We start from the raw sequence: 13064 nt of genomic DNA on the forward strand, positions 1-13064 counted from the left end.
TCTCAAACATGGAAAGGTAAGCTTCAACATCATCACTTGTTGTCAACTTTTAAAGATAGTAGCTAGCACTTATAGCACTTGGTTTAGCGGTTTCTGTAGGAGATGCTACAGCACTCCTTGCAGCGAGCTGCTGCACCACCTCTTTGAGGAGCTCCTGGTCTTGTTGCTGTTCCTCTCGGTTTGCGATCAGCTGTTGCTGCTGGACTCTGGTGGCCTCTTGCTGAGCTGCCATAGCGTGTATCAGGGCCTTGAGAACGTTGTCCATAATGCCCTGCAGCAAAACACTTTATAAAAAAATATATAAAGCTGAAATTGGGTTTCTGGCCCTTTAAATCTCCACAAAAACAAACAAACAAGCATCCTCCACCATAAGTACCTCTGGAGACACCATGTTAAAAGGGGTTTCCCCTGAAGCCTAATGAGACCATTAATTAACAAGGCTTCAACAAAGCCTGGATAACCTGGTGAATGGAAGTCCCACCTGCTCACTTCCATTCACTCCAAGGCCCCTTTTACCGGTTTTTCCAAAAGCCGAATGCAATGAAAGAACACTCTTTCACTGCTGAAATGCTTGCCCTGGAGCTTAATATACATAAGAGAGAAATCTGGGAGAAATATAAACACCTTCCACCTCTAACCCAGCATTTCTCTCACACTTTATTCTGCTAAACAACATGGTTTCCCTTTCCAGACCATGCACATAAAATACAATATTTTACTTTCCCATTTTCTCCCAAAAGCCTTTGGCATATATTAGAAAGAAAAGAAACAACAGCAAATTCCTGGGTCTGGACTGGTGGACGATCCTCTGGCACCAAACCAACTGAACTTATGTCTATGGTATGAGGATGTCTGTATTGTCCTAAAAATTTAAAGACAATATCTGTATGTGTGTAGAGGCATGAAGGGCCTACATATAGAGAAATGGACTGCTTAGGCAGGGATAATGAAATATATGAATTATATTAAAAGCGGTACAGAATGATGGTTTCCATTTAATAAAATTGTACTTTCAGAAACCATCCCTTACATAGGAGACTCCTCCTCACCTGAGAGGCTAAGACAAACCTAAAAGGGGGAAGGTAGGGATTATTTATACAGAACTAATTTTCCAGGGGGAAGTCAAAGGCTTAATTAGTTAAAAAGTGAACTGTATAACACAAAGGGTTGCTACCTGTTTGGTTTTGACCTGAACAGTTTGTTTTTTCTTTTTCAATCATTTTTATTAGAGGGTTTGAAATAAACAACCAGGCAATAAATAAAACATTGCTGAAGATTTGGAAGAGCATTATGACATATAAGGAGATAAGTTTGAATTAAATACTTACAGTATATTTAGTACAATTAGGTACAATAGTGAGTAAAGTAGCATGGTATTTCAACAATAACTAAAGCAAATATGTATAAGATGTTTTCTCTAATCATCTCTCCCCTTAGGATAAAGAACAGAGGAAAATATCGCTATGGAGAAGGCAATGGAATGTTAAATAATTGGCAAAATATTAGATTTATACTTTGGAGTTAAACATACATTATTGTATTGTTTTCTAGTCTAAGGCTTCTAGGGAATCTGTATATGTACTGTAGACAAAAGATTAATAAAATGTTTTCTGGATTTTGGATTGCCATATCTACACTTTACTGCTTCTGTAAATATAAAGAAGTAAGATAGGATAAAATATCCTTCATGTCAGGATATTCTTCCTTGATCCGGAACAAAAATATGGATTTACAAGCTGCAGCACATACAAGGTAAGCAAATTCATCAATTTTGTCAATCAGTTTTCTCTTAGTATCACGAGTAGTTTTGGTTTCTATATATAAATCAAGTAAAACAAGTTGGTGAGACAACTTAAAATGAGGTTGAATATCATTCCACAGGGTAATTATTTTAGGGCAAAACCATAAATACTGAAGAATTGTGATGTTACAATCTTTACATTTAGAATTGATTGGTTATCTTATCGCTTAGATGGATAAATCTGAGATGTTGGTCTCTCCAGCTTTCACAAATAATACCTTTGTTACATTAAATTTTTAATAAAATCTTTAATTGTTGAGAAGAGGCATTGGCATTTACAAATAATGACCATTTATTGGCCAAGACTTGTAGATGATGAGAGGTTTCTAGCTTAAGTTGGAAAATTAATTTGGCCATTTCAAGGCCACATAACAATTTCAGATGTGTTAATTTATCACATTCATTCAGACCATGTCTAGATTTGATAAAATCCCAAAGGAGAGGTTTTCGGTTTTCCACAATCAGGGTCAACAATATGTTTAATCTGATACATTCCTTTCTTTTTCCAAAATGGGATCTGGACGTTCTACTCAAGTTTAGAACAGGAACTTAAATCAAAAAGGACAAAAAAGGAGAAATCAATTTTTTTTTCTGTAATTTGGAACTTTCTGGATAATGGGTTTCCGGATAAGGGATCCCAAACCTGTATTACATTTCTTGAAATCAGGAATATTTATGCCTACTAATAGTTTTTAGTTCCTTAAAGGATATGTAAACTCTACATTTTCATACCATGTATGTAAGTTCAGCACATCTTCTCCACCTAAACCACAATGTATTTACTGCATATATCCCCTCTGTTTGCCAGCACCATCACATTTTCCTAAAATCAATTACTAGTGCCCATTTTGCCTCTGACACATGTGCACTGTAAAATTCATGCAATGAATAATGCAGGTTTACACAGGCAGAACTTGATTTGATAAAAAGTCCTGCTTGCAATGTGCCCTGTAAAAGTTAAAGGGGAACTAAACCCTAAAAATGAATATGGCTAGAAATGCCATATTTTTGATAATAAACTGACTGCACTAGCTTAAGGTTCCAGCATCTTCATAGTAGTAATGATATAGGTCTTTACAATCGTCACAGGAGCTCCTCATCTTGGATTCTGTTAGAACAGTGTACATGCTCAGTATGCTCTGAGCAGCTGTTGAGAAGCTAAGCTTAGGGGTTGTCACAAATTATCAAGCAGAAAATGAGGTTTGTCTGTCATATACTGTAAGCTGATTCACTCAGTTTATAAGAAGTGATTTTTTGGGTAATCATAGAATTGTTATTATTTGGGGCATAGATGCAGCAAATGTTCCAAACTTGTATTTAAGAGGACTTCTGCAAAAACAAATCTTCTTTGTTCATCAGTTTCTGAGTGACTGATCTGTGCATTAGGAGATCTATGTAATAGAATATCAACTCCTCCTGTCACTGCTTTGCTCCTGATGTTGTCCTGCTCTCTTGTTCAGTATTAGCTGAGGACAAAGATGGCAACCCTAATAACACATTTCTATAAAAGACCTTTCTATTTGGTTTATGGTGAACATTTCAAGTTACTCTCACTTCTGCTTTTGCAAATGCAAATGCACACACTCCACTAAGGGCAATGAGCAGATGACATTTTACCTTTACTGCAGATTTTACTATTATTGCAATGTCATGTTTAAATGAATCCTTTCCATAGTGAGGTGCCATACACATCAAGGCATTCCAGCAATATGACTGAAATTAGTGCACTTGACCAAATTTGTGCATAAAACTGGGGCAGCTGGAGATTGTCTCTATCTTGTCACTGCCACCCCAACATAGGTCATTCTTGATTCTCTTCCCAGATGTAAGTGTGGTAGTTATAGTATATGCTTGATAGACTTTTAAAAGGTGGTTTAAGGGTCTGTTGATCTATAGAGTTAGGATAACATTAGATCCAAACAGACATGGGAAAGTGGAACAAGATAGAAGATGTACGTTCTTCTGAGAAGGCTGGTTCTTTTTATCGACTGATTGCTGCTGCGAGACAAGCTGTGGCATTCTTTTCTCTGCTTGCATTTAGCCCTCTCAAGCTAGAAGCTGTTGGGAACAAGCCCTAACACTGGCATTGGCTGGCACCAGGTAGATGATGTATGGAAAACTTGGTCTCCTGAGTCTCTTAAAGGAGGTCCCTGGCAAAAAGTACAATGGGGCTTGATAAAAGAAAATGTCCATACTTACATGTCCAAGCCCTTGACACACCCCAGTCAATGCCATTATACCAAAACTGTGCCTGCAATCCTGTGTTCCTCACTAGGAGCTAGTGAAGCCATTAGAACTTGCATAAAGTCCATATGTTTGGCAAGGGATCTGCCCCTGATTTGCCAACCTTAAGGTGGCCCCAAGGGCTACACAATCAAATCACAACAGATAGCCCAATAAGCAGGCAGATAAGCTGTAGACTTGGTCTGAATCAGGAGCTTCATTCTGCCCCTGTATGGCCACCTTTAGGGCCATGACACACTGCACTGCAAGAAATCCCCATTGTCGCAGGTGACTAATCTCCCTGCAATGCCATCCCACCGGCTAGAATGCAAATCTCTGGTGGGATGGCATACGCAGCAGCACTTTGGCAATTTAAGAAGACTTTGGCAAATCGTGGCGCCGCGTATGCCATCCCACCTGAGATTTACATCCTAGCCGGTGGGATGGAATTGCGGGGAGATTAGTCACCCATGACAACGGAGATTTGACGCAGAGCGACTAATCTCCCCGTGTGTCATGGCCCTTAGAGTTGAATGGCAGGGCAGTAGAGGCACCAGCTAAGAGATTGGTGTATGAAGTGGTTATTTTTCTTAAATGGTGTACAAGGTTTAGAAGCTCTGAGCGAATTGAGAGGTGTGCAATAATTAAGCAGATTTGTCAACTTTATCAAGAAGGGCCTTTCTAAAAAGCTATGCAATAACTTCATCAGTATATTATAACAAGCAGGCAGGCGCCATTGTGTGGACACTTATTATGACCAGCTTTGCATCAAGCGAAAATCTGGTTTGATAGAATGGAGGACCAGAGGCCCATACTAATGCACTGCCTACACAATTAAATGGTGAGGAGGGAGGGTAAAAGGGAGAATTGCAGTGGCATTTAGGTAGTGCTGAATGGAAAGTCATAGAGGCAGGGCAGGCAAGATACGATTGACAGCTGGGATTTTTAAATGCCTTTATAATGGGTTTGGATGTGTTAATAAAAAAATGAATTTGGTTTTTTGTGTTTAATTTGAAATAGACTTTTATTATACAGCGTTATGTCTGGGTGACAGGTCCCCTTTAAGGCACAATGCTTTGAAATCTGGGGGAAAAAACTTTACAAATAAGGGGGTAATGGGGGGGGGGGGAGTCATTTACAAACTGAAGGACAGGGTGCAAAAAAATGGGAGCAACCTGCTGTGATTTTTGCACCCTGCTCTGCACTTTGCACTGGGGAAACTGCCCTTTGAGTGATTTGCATGAGAGGCAGACAGGAAAGGGCATGTATTCACTCATTGTTATGGTGTACTTTTTATTCCTAAATTACACTGTTTACATAGCAATTAATTCACTCCACAATTTTATTCTTGAACCAACAAATGTATTTGTAACACCCATGACAGTATTCTTTTAAGTGCAGGTACAAATGAGCCCTGGTATTTAGCTCTTGCCCTATGGCAGGCAATAAAGACAGGACTGCATTCCCCCTTGGATTACAGTTAGAGATGCAGAATGCAAATATGTCCTTTGCTCTTGCACTTGGGGCATTTATAAATTACTCCTTGGTCCCAATCATTACAGAGCAGGGGTCCCATACGCATCTAATTAAACCTAAAGGCTTGATAACGCGGATAAAAAAAAAAACCCTCTACATACTACAGGTTAATTAAACCAAATATTGTGTTGCAGTTTTAGCAATAACAGTGTTCCTAACTCTATAGCCCTTAGCAATTCAGTACACTGGTCCCTGGTTATGAGGAAACAGATAATGCCCAAGGACTTTCCATTCTCTTCCCAGGGCATTTAACCCTTTCACCTCCAGAAGATTCACACTTAATTTGTGTTTCATGCAAGCAGTTGTACTTAATATGTTGTGCTGTCTCTCAGGAGCATTTTCTGAAAGTTTTACCTAGGAAAACCATATATTTTTCTTTCCATGGCAACTTGAGCTTTGTAAATGCACATACAACTTTGTGTAATTCCATTTCTTTAACTAGATATAGGACTCAAAAAAAAAAAAAAAAAAAAAAAAAAAAAGGGGTAACGTATCTGAAATTTACTTACAGTACTGTAATTTTGATTGCTTATGACATGAACAGGTATAACTGCTTCCACATTACAGACTTGTATAGTGTTTTATCTTGCTGTTTTCAGAGGGTGTCCAGTTTGAACTGATTGGTTGTAACTAGATAAATGAGCATCTAAGGCTTACAGTAACTTAACACATCTGTTGTAACTTCATCAGTAAATTTTATAACCAAAATACCAGTTTGGAAAGCCCAATGTCTACAAAAAATATGTAGATCTAGAAGATAAGGAGACCTGACACACCCAAGAAATAATTATCATGTTATTTGAGCAAAATAAACTTTACTTACACTATATAAATTTACATTTTTCTCCCTCTTCAGTATTGAAATTTACAGTCACAGTAAGCAGGCAGGTGCAATTTTGTGAACACAGTTAAGGCAAGCTTTGTATCACCCCAAAATCTTATGCATTTGCCATCTAGTTTATATCTAGGAAGTGCTGAATGGAAAGTTAAACTAATTGTTATTAAAAATCAGAGCTGTTAACCATATTGCCTATGGATAGAAAAGATATTGTATTACTATTCCATTAATTAACAGAAGGATAGATATAGGCATAAGGAAGAAAATTAGACTTTGTATTTGCAGCTGACTCAATAACACTTCCCTTCAACTGAGAAAAGGGCACTTAAGAGATCAGATTGTGGTCATCATAAGACTGGAGAAGCAGTTAGAATACGCCCCATTAGTAAACCCATAACAGCACACACAGTACATTTGTGGTAGCAATAAAACATGCAAAGTAGCTAAACTTGAATACAATGCAGTATACTCTTGTTAGACATGAATTCAATAGGGCTTGTGCTGAACATACTTTAAAGCAAAAATAATCTCTGCTGTCATATGCATTTTTGAATGATTAAATTACTCGTGTTTTAGCAAAGACAATTCCTGGTAGTAGGGTATTTTCTGCCATTTTGTAGCCCCGACAAATCGCAGGCAACAATTAGCACTGCGTCATTGCCCTTAGCTCCCTATGTAAACAACCAATTTTGACTCAATGGCATTCCACATACATGTACATTAGTAGGGGGTCTCTGGTTTGAGGGAATTTAATTTAGTTCCCCATAGCAGATATCTGTTGGCATGGGTAGCTCTTAACACAACAATCTATGAAAATGTTCAGAAAGGTTGTCACCAAACAAGTCCATTTCTAATATAAGTCTGTTTATAATACCAAAACTGAAGCCACCCAGTCTGTGGTTTGGGACCTTTGGGCAAATGACTGCATCGCTATGGGGCTAGGGAACATCAAAATCCACATATGGGCTGCTCAACCCTCCCTAGAGTGTTTGAGTAATTTTATTTAATTTACACTCCCCCAAAGCAATGGGCATAGCCAAAAAGACAGACGCATGTGGTTTTTCTCTCCCTCCCATGAATGACCAATATTTGTCAGTGAACGGAGACTAGAAAATTCAAAATGTGAAAATTAAAAATGTGAAACTGCCCTACTACATACTACACTGTCCAAATCAAAAACTTTTCCAAAAACAACAAAAGACCTTTAATAAAAATGTCAGGTATTATACAGCTGTTTGTGATGAAGTACAAAACTATTTATTTCTCATAAATATTCTGAAAAATAGTACAGTGAAAGGAATAAAATGACATTGCTAAATTCAAACGGAAAAGGTGGTCTAAGAAGCATAAGTGGATTTGCCAGTGCTACAGATTTAGTTAGAATATGAAGATTTATTCAGACTGGCCCCACGCATCACAAGGCAAATAGTGGATATTAATTTACCATAAATGCTAATGCAGATCGCAAAGAGCAAGTTTTGATGACCCTTCGCATTATGCCACAAATCAATTTATTATATATTGGCGGTCTTCAGGCTTCACATTACTCAACATGAAACTACATATGCTCACAAGTGGATGATGCAAGGATTTTCAAATAAGCAGAAGTAGCCATGCAGAGACTGTAGAAAGGCACATATTTAAAAGGTGGTAATATGCTTCAACTACAACACTTTAATGTCCCCAGTGTATTCACACAAACCAGTATGGCTGTTCATGTCCAGTGTTTTAAAAAGAAGTTCAAAAATCTAAAAACCAAAACATTGTTCATAGCCATCCTTAGAGCCAAACAGTTGTAAGTCAACTGAACTTGGCAGGGGAGAGGAGATAAAAAAAAACAAAACAAAAAACAGATTTTAGGTCCAGGGATGTGATGAAAAAGTGCACCCTGTAATGGGACAGGACAGGGGTCCACAAAATGTTTGGTAGATTACAGAGCACATCAAAAAGGCACTGGGATAATATCTTGACTTGAGACAACATCAGAACATTCTGTCAAGGCATGTGTGGATTCCGTTCTTAATAAGCCTCTGTAGCCCTTTCATGGCTTTACTTGGCTCCTAAATGATCTTTGCCATCCAGAAATTGAAACTTATAAGCAGCAGCGGCCCCAGAGAAATCCGAGAATGCTTGCAATTATAGAACTTTAAACAGCTTGCAGCAAAGGTTAAGTGTGGAATCAGGTCCATTCAGAGGGACCAAAAGTTCTATTTAATTCCTAAATCTACTCGTCATCATCATCTCCACCATACATATCTGCTAACTTTCTGAAGCGAGGGCCCCAGTCATTCAGATAGTTGTAATTATGTTCATCATTTGAGTTGGAAGAGTTCAGTGAGCTGAGCGATGCGGCCTCGGAGCCACTGCCTTCATAATCAAACACTAAAAGAGAATCATATGGGGGAGCAGTGGGGTCATTGTCAGCTGCATCCAAGTTCTAAAAAGGAGAGAAATAAAGCCATTAGAAACCAAAGATTCTAGCTCTCAGTTCAACAGAAATAAGCCACAATGATTGCACTTAATTCTAAAACCAAACTGGTTAGCAGTTACACCGCCAGTTAATAAAAGGTTAAAAAATTAAAGAAGCCTTTATTTTCTACTTCTTTCAAGTGGAAGAACAATGTTAGCTTCATTCTTTCAGCTTCTGCAGGGATAATTTCAGATTTTAATGATGCAGAGAATCCATTAAAGTAGCTTCCTGTCATGAGCAAAGCTGGACAAGCTCTCTAATGTCCACTAACAGGAAATTGGCCTGTTGATAATGTAACTCTCCCATATACACGCATAAAGCATATCCCAAATGAGGCAGGAGTTGAAGAAAGTGCTACTGCGATATGCAGAGCTTTTAAAACCCCCAAAAATAGTACAAAATCAGCATTATCAGTCACATCCTTCCACACAATTACTTATTAAAAGGGGTAGATTGCTCTTGAAAATAAGCAATGTTATATTTCCTTTTAGCTGCCCACAAATTATTCATTTAAAGCCATCTGATTTTAAATAAAATAGGCAAATATCACTAGGCAGAAATACATCTGTGTTCCATTTGGGCAAGTCACTTCAGACAATCCTGATGAGTGAGAAATGTGACAGGATCATCCACAATCATTTTATGGCTAGTTGAGGTGCTACTGGAAACTGAAAAAGGTTCCCCCTATACTGAGCAAAGAAATATGACAGGTCCCTCTTCTTAATAGAGATAAGAATCCTTGTCTATGAAGATTCTCATTCATCCAGGTCATGATATACAGTATCTAGTAGAATTAAGTCTAACACAACTGGACTTTTGAGTTTTTTCTTGAAAACGTTTCACCACTCATCCGAGTGGCTCCAGTGGTAGACTTCATCACAGCCACAGAATCATCAATCCACAACAATAAGATACCAGTGGATGAGGCTGAAAACATCCGGTTAAAAGTATCAGCAGCCCTAGCTAATGCAAAAGCTCCCCCTTCCAACCTAAGTCTGCAAGAGAGGAGGGCTCTGACATCACTTGCCAAGGACTCAAGTGTCACCATCCTGCCAGCAGATAAAGGAAGGTGTACAGTGGTACTGAATACATCAGACTACCATGCCAAAGTGTCCACACTGCTCAACGATTCAGACACATATGAACAACAAGCAACTACAAGAAGGTTATAGACTGCTTGCAGCACCTTGAGATGGAAAAGGTCATCAGTCCAGCTTTGTACCATCGCCTTTACCCAGGTGAAGCCACTCCATGTCTATATGGACTCCCAAAAATACACAAAGAAGGAGCCCCTTTGAGGCCAATTGTCAGCAGCATTAACTGTGTGACTTATAACATTGCTAAATACGTGGCCAACATCTTAGCCCCCTTAGTTGGAAACACAGTACACCACATTCAGAACTTCATGGACTTTGTCAAAAAAGTGAAGGAGTTAAAGCTGGAGATCGATGACACAATGGTGTCCTATGACGTAACATCTCTGTTCACATGCATACCCACTACCGAGGCAATTGAAACAGTGAGGAAACGGCTGAAACAAGACACCACCCTCAGCAGCAGAACAAAGCTGACCCCAGAACAAGTTTGTTCCTTACTGGACCTATGTCTCAATACCACTTACTTCAAGCATAAGGAAGTTTTCTATAGACAAAAACATGGCTGTGCCATGGGTTTACCTGTGTCTCCAATTGTAGCGAACCTTTACATGGAAGTGGAAAAGAAAGCCCTGGACACTTTCAAGGGAACAACACCAAGTCATTGGTTCAGATATGTGGATGACACCTGGGTCAAAATTAAAGCACGCGAGGTTCCAGCCTTCACCAAACACAAACTCAGTGGACAAAAACATTACGTTCACAAGGGAAGATGTGAAAGACCGCAAACTGGCTTTTTTGGACTGTGCTATAGTTATCAAAGAGTTCAGGGACCTGGATATTGAAGTATACAGGAAACCCACCCACACAGACCAGTACTTGCTGTTTGATTCCCACCACCCTTTGGAACATAAACTGGGTGTAATTAGGACTCTACATAATCGGGCTGAAACTGTGGCATCCAATGCAGAGGCTAAGGAGAAAGAATATAAACATCTAAAAGGAGCTCTGAAAACTTGTGGGTACCCAGACTGGGCTTTCATCAAAAACAAATCAAAGACCAACAGAAAGACCAGACCTACAAACAGAAGGGAGGAACACAGCATTCCATATGTTGCTGGAACATCAGAGAATTTTCAACAAACATCGCATTCCTGTGTTTTTCAAACCCAGCAACACCCTGAGACAAAAGCTGGTGCACCCTAAAGACCCTACACCCAAGCACATGAAAAGTAATGTGGTCTATGCTGTCCAGTGTAGTGAAGAGTGCTCAGACATATATTGGGGAGACAAAACAACCTCTCTGTAAGAGAATGGCCCAACATTGGCGGGCGAACTCCTCAGGACAAGACTCAGCAGTCTATCTACACCTCAAGGAAAAAGGTCACTCTTTTGAGGACAGTAACGTGCATATTTTGGACCGAGAGGACAGATGGTTTGAAAGAGGTGTGAAAGAGGCCATTTATGCCACACGGGAAAAACCATCCCTGAACAGAGGAGGGGGCCTGAGACACCACTTGTCACCTACATACAATACCGCTTTGACATCCTTACCCCGGCAGTTTCACAACAGTTCACACTTCCAGTCATGTACTTTGAAGGATTAACACCTTCATCAATGAGAATCTTGGTACCATTGTGATTGGCTCATACCTTCTTACACCCATCAGTTTCAGCTAACACCTAACTGAACAAGTTCAATGTAACCATTGTGATTGGATGTCTGTGACTCTACTACCATTAAGGGTTTAAATACCGGGGAATTCCCTACCAGTCATTTGAACTGAAGAAGCCACTCGGATGAGTGGTGAAACGTTTTCAAGAAAAAAACTCAGAAAAGTCCAGTTGTTTTAGACTTAATTCTACTAGATACTGTATAAGAATCCTTGTAACTTGCTTAGACTAATGGAACACTGAGGAATATCAATGAAGAGGTAAAAGCTGGAGTGAAATTCTGCCACAATATATTTACCACTACAAGAATTTTAGGGGCATATTTCTCAAAGACTCCCTTTCAACCTTTGATAAATCGGTCCATAAAATTCCATTCAAGTGATGGAACAAACCCTAGGTTCATACTTTTGATAAATATTCCCCAGGTGTGGAACCACCTGTCACAGCTGTATTGACACCATAAGCCTAAACAATTTCTGTAGGTCCCGTCAGTAGATACAGGGCTTCTTGTCTGTCAACTTGGTCTGTTGGATTTAAAGCTGCAGTATCATTTATCCATAGTGAAAGCTGAAAATAAACCCTTCATACATTATGAAAACTTAATCAACTTTCAACTTTTCAATTTTTCCTGTGAAAATTCTTGTACCACACCTTGCAGGAAAGACATGTAAAAAAGAGTTTGCCTAGTCAAAAGTGTCAAATAGTTCAGAACCTATTAATTTTCTAATCAAATGCAGCAGTAAGCAATTGTTCTAGACTTGGAATGTGTACTTATGGAGGTTAGTTAGCTCATACCTCTTCAATGAAGTTACCAATTTCATCCGGGTTTGAAGGCCGAGCTCTGTAATGCGGAGCAGATATCAGTGTGGGGACCACATCATTCCTCATTATGTCTGGACGGGAATCTAGGCCTCTGTGCAGCTGGCTCAAGTCATAATCCTACACAATGGCATATTCACAATTACTTTCATACTTGAGAACACACTTTCCCTGTGTTTCATACTCTAAAAACTCTAAAACCAACTAATCATTAACTTTGAACAACCCAAATGTCTTAAACTTACATTCCAAAGTAATTAGGCTTCAATTGGAAAACCCGATTCATGCATTCTTACCTGGTCTTCCTCCCCACCACCTTCCTCTCCATAATAGAATATATTGTCCCTGGTATCATCCTCTGGCAAAAGCAGTGGCTCCTTCACAACCTTCTTTCTCTTCAGGAACAGAAGTAGCAGCAAGAATAGGACTTGAAAGAAAGTGGGGGTAATACAAATTACAAGAAAAGAATGCACTGTTGAGTAAATGGTGCATGTGGATATCTGACATGCAAAGGCCTTCTTCCAATGATTTGGGGCTTACACAACAACCTCATTAAACTTAGACATCATGCATTATCTAGAGTGACCAGGGGCAGTGAGCTTCAGAGGT

The 13064-nt window shown here is 39.2% G+C and overlaps 1 protein-coding gene across 1 annotated transcript in view; it reads right to left on the reverse strand.

Annotated features, from left to right (window-relative positions):
* Positions 1-7578: 7578 nt before the first annotated feature.
* The window catches only part of cdh3 (cadherin 3), a 30478-nt gene continuing 24992 nt past the window's right edge, over positions 7579-13064 (reverse strand). Inside the window, exons 14-16 of the mRNA XM_002935998.5 lie at positions 12752-12882; positions 12432-12575; positions 7579-8835 (exon numbers count right to left, since the gene is read on the reverse strand). Of these exons, the coding sequence (XP_002936044.2) occupies positions 8623-8835; positions 12432-12575; positions 12752-12882 (488 nt within the window). The 3' untranslated portion in view covers positions 7579-8622. The remainder of the gene's footprint in view (positions 8836-12431; positions 12576-12751; positions 12883-13064) is intronic.

This window comes from Xenopus tropicalis, chromosome 4, assembly GCF_000004195.4.
Source record: "Xenopus tropicalis strain Nigerian chromosome 4, UCB_Xtro_10.0, whole genome shotgun sequence".
NCBI classification, from domain to species: Eukaryota; Metazoa; Chordata; class Amphibia; order Anura; family Pipidae; genus Xenopus; species Xenopus tropicalis.